The sequence below is a fragment of the Aplysia californica genome, unplaced genomic scaffold (assembly GCF_000002075.1).
Source record: "Aplysia californica isolate F4 #8 unplaced genomic scaffold, AplCal3.0 scaffold00307, whole genome shotgun sequence".
NCBI lineage: Eukaryota > Metazoa > Mollusca > Gastropoda > Aplysiida > Aplysiidae > Aplysia > Aplysia californica.
The window spans coordinates 281,371-282,768 of record NW_004797577.1 but is presented as its reverse complement, the minus strand read 5'-3'; the positions used below and the strand labels follow the sequence as shown (position 1 = coordinate 282,768).

General features: G+C 43.6%; 1 protein-coding gene across 1 annotated transcript in view; it reads right to left on the bottom strand.

The window, feature by feature from the left end:
* Positions 1-1,234, bottom strand: part of LOC101856440 (ubiquitin thioesterase OTUB1) — a gene marked incomplete in the record, with an annotated part of 13,164 nt that extends 11,930 nt beyond the window's left edge. The window contains 1 exon segment of the mRNA XM_013084642.2: positions 1,040-1,234. Coding sequence (XP_012940096.1) covers positions 1,040-1,067 — 28 coding nt within the window.
* Positions 1,235-1,398: the final 164 nt, after the last annotated feature.

The following is a 1,398-nucleotide window of genomic DNA, read 5'->3' as shown; positions in this document are numbered from 1 at the left end:
CGTTACCATAGTAACACAAAAGAATTTTCAAAATTTTACTTCATGACTTAATTCTCCACTCTTTTTATATTGATGCTTCCCAATGATGCTACAACATTTGTAAGCTTAGTTTCTTCTTCTTAACGAATTTCAAAATTTCTCCCGCATCATGCCTTAAACCGGCAGTGGACACTCCATCTAAACGAAGCTTGAGTGCCGTGAACGTAGTCTTCACAGCGCCTGCAAACTGCATTCAGGGCGCCGTGAACGTAGCCACTGCGTTTCTCCTCAGTTTTCCACGCTATAATTTAATTCAGCTCAAATTTATATCAAGACAAATAAGTGTGAAAAGTAGGCAGCAGAGAACCAAAGTAGGCATGTACTCGGTAAGATTGAAGAATACCGGACCAGCGGACTGACTTTGCCCATGTCCCAACCTTAGGAATTCATAATTTTCCCGTTTTTAATATCTCTCAAAGGAGAATCTCGGACCGGTAGATCTATTCATTAAAATTTTGGCGGTTTTGTAGTTTCGTTCGTTAAAGTCAAGCAGGGGGGTTTCAGGGTGGCTTGCCCCCCTGACCTAAAAAAAAATATGGAGGTGGGGGGGTTCAGGGGGGCATGCCCCCCTGAATTTTATCCTAATTTGATGTTTTGCAGTTAGGTTGCATCCCTGCTCTTTGTGTAGCCTTATTCAAATAGTATTTGGTCTTCAAGACTTCTGGATTTCTTCTCTGAATGTAAACAAATGGATCGTGGACTTTAACGAACCGAACTACAAGATCACCAAAATTTTGTCAGGGGGGAGACCCCCCTGAACCCCCCCTCCTCCACTCCAACCACCCGCCCCACCAACCCACTTTCTCGCGCAATAATGTACGAGTGGTCCGGTATTCTTCAATCTTCCCATGTAGCTACTCATGCACAGATGAGTAAATAAATTACAAGTAAAAAAAAACCTTCACAGCAGAGCAGTCTCGCCTCGTCAATCAGATCAGGCTACGGCTACGGACGGTTTTCTGGCGACCGTTCCGAAAATCCAACCAAGGAACGCACTCACCTGGATCGTATGAAAAGTTGCCGTCCATGGTGATCAGTTACGCCTTGCTTTTGTACGGGTGAAAGTAATGTACGAGCACCTAAGACGGCAGCTGAGCTCTGATTTTCCAAATTATAACAGGACAAGGGAACCGGGAAAGAGTGATTTTCTTGAGAATTCGGCAAAACCAGTGCAATAAGGAATGATTACTCTGGATTGATAAATCTCCCACTGACTTTCATGCGAGTTACCTTTCCTTCCTTTATAAACGATTGTCTTTCGGCAAAATTGTCAATCTTTTAGTACGACTGACAGTGAAAAAAAAAACCCTCTCTCTCTCTCTCTCTCTCTCTCTCTCTCTCTCTCTCTCTCTCTCTCTC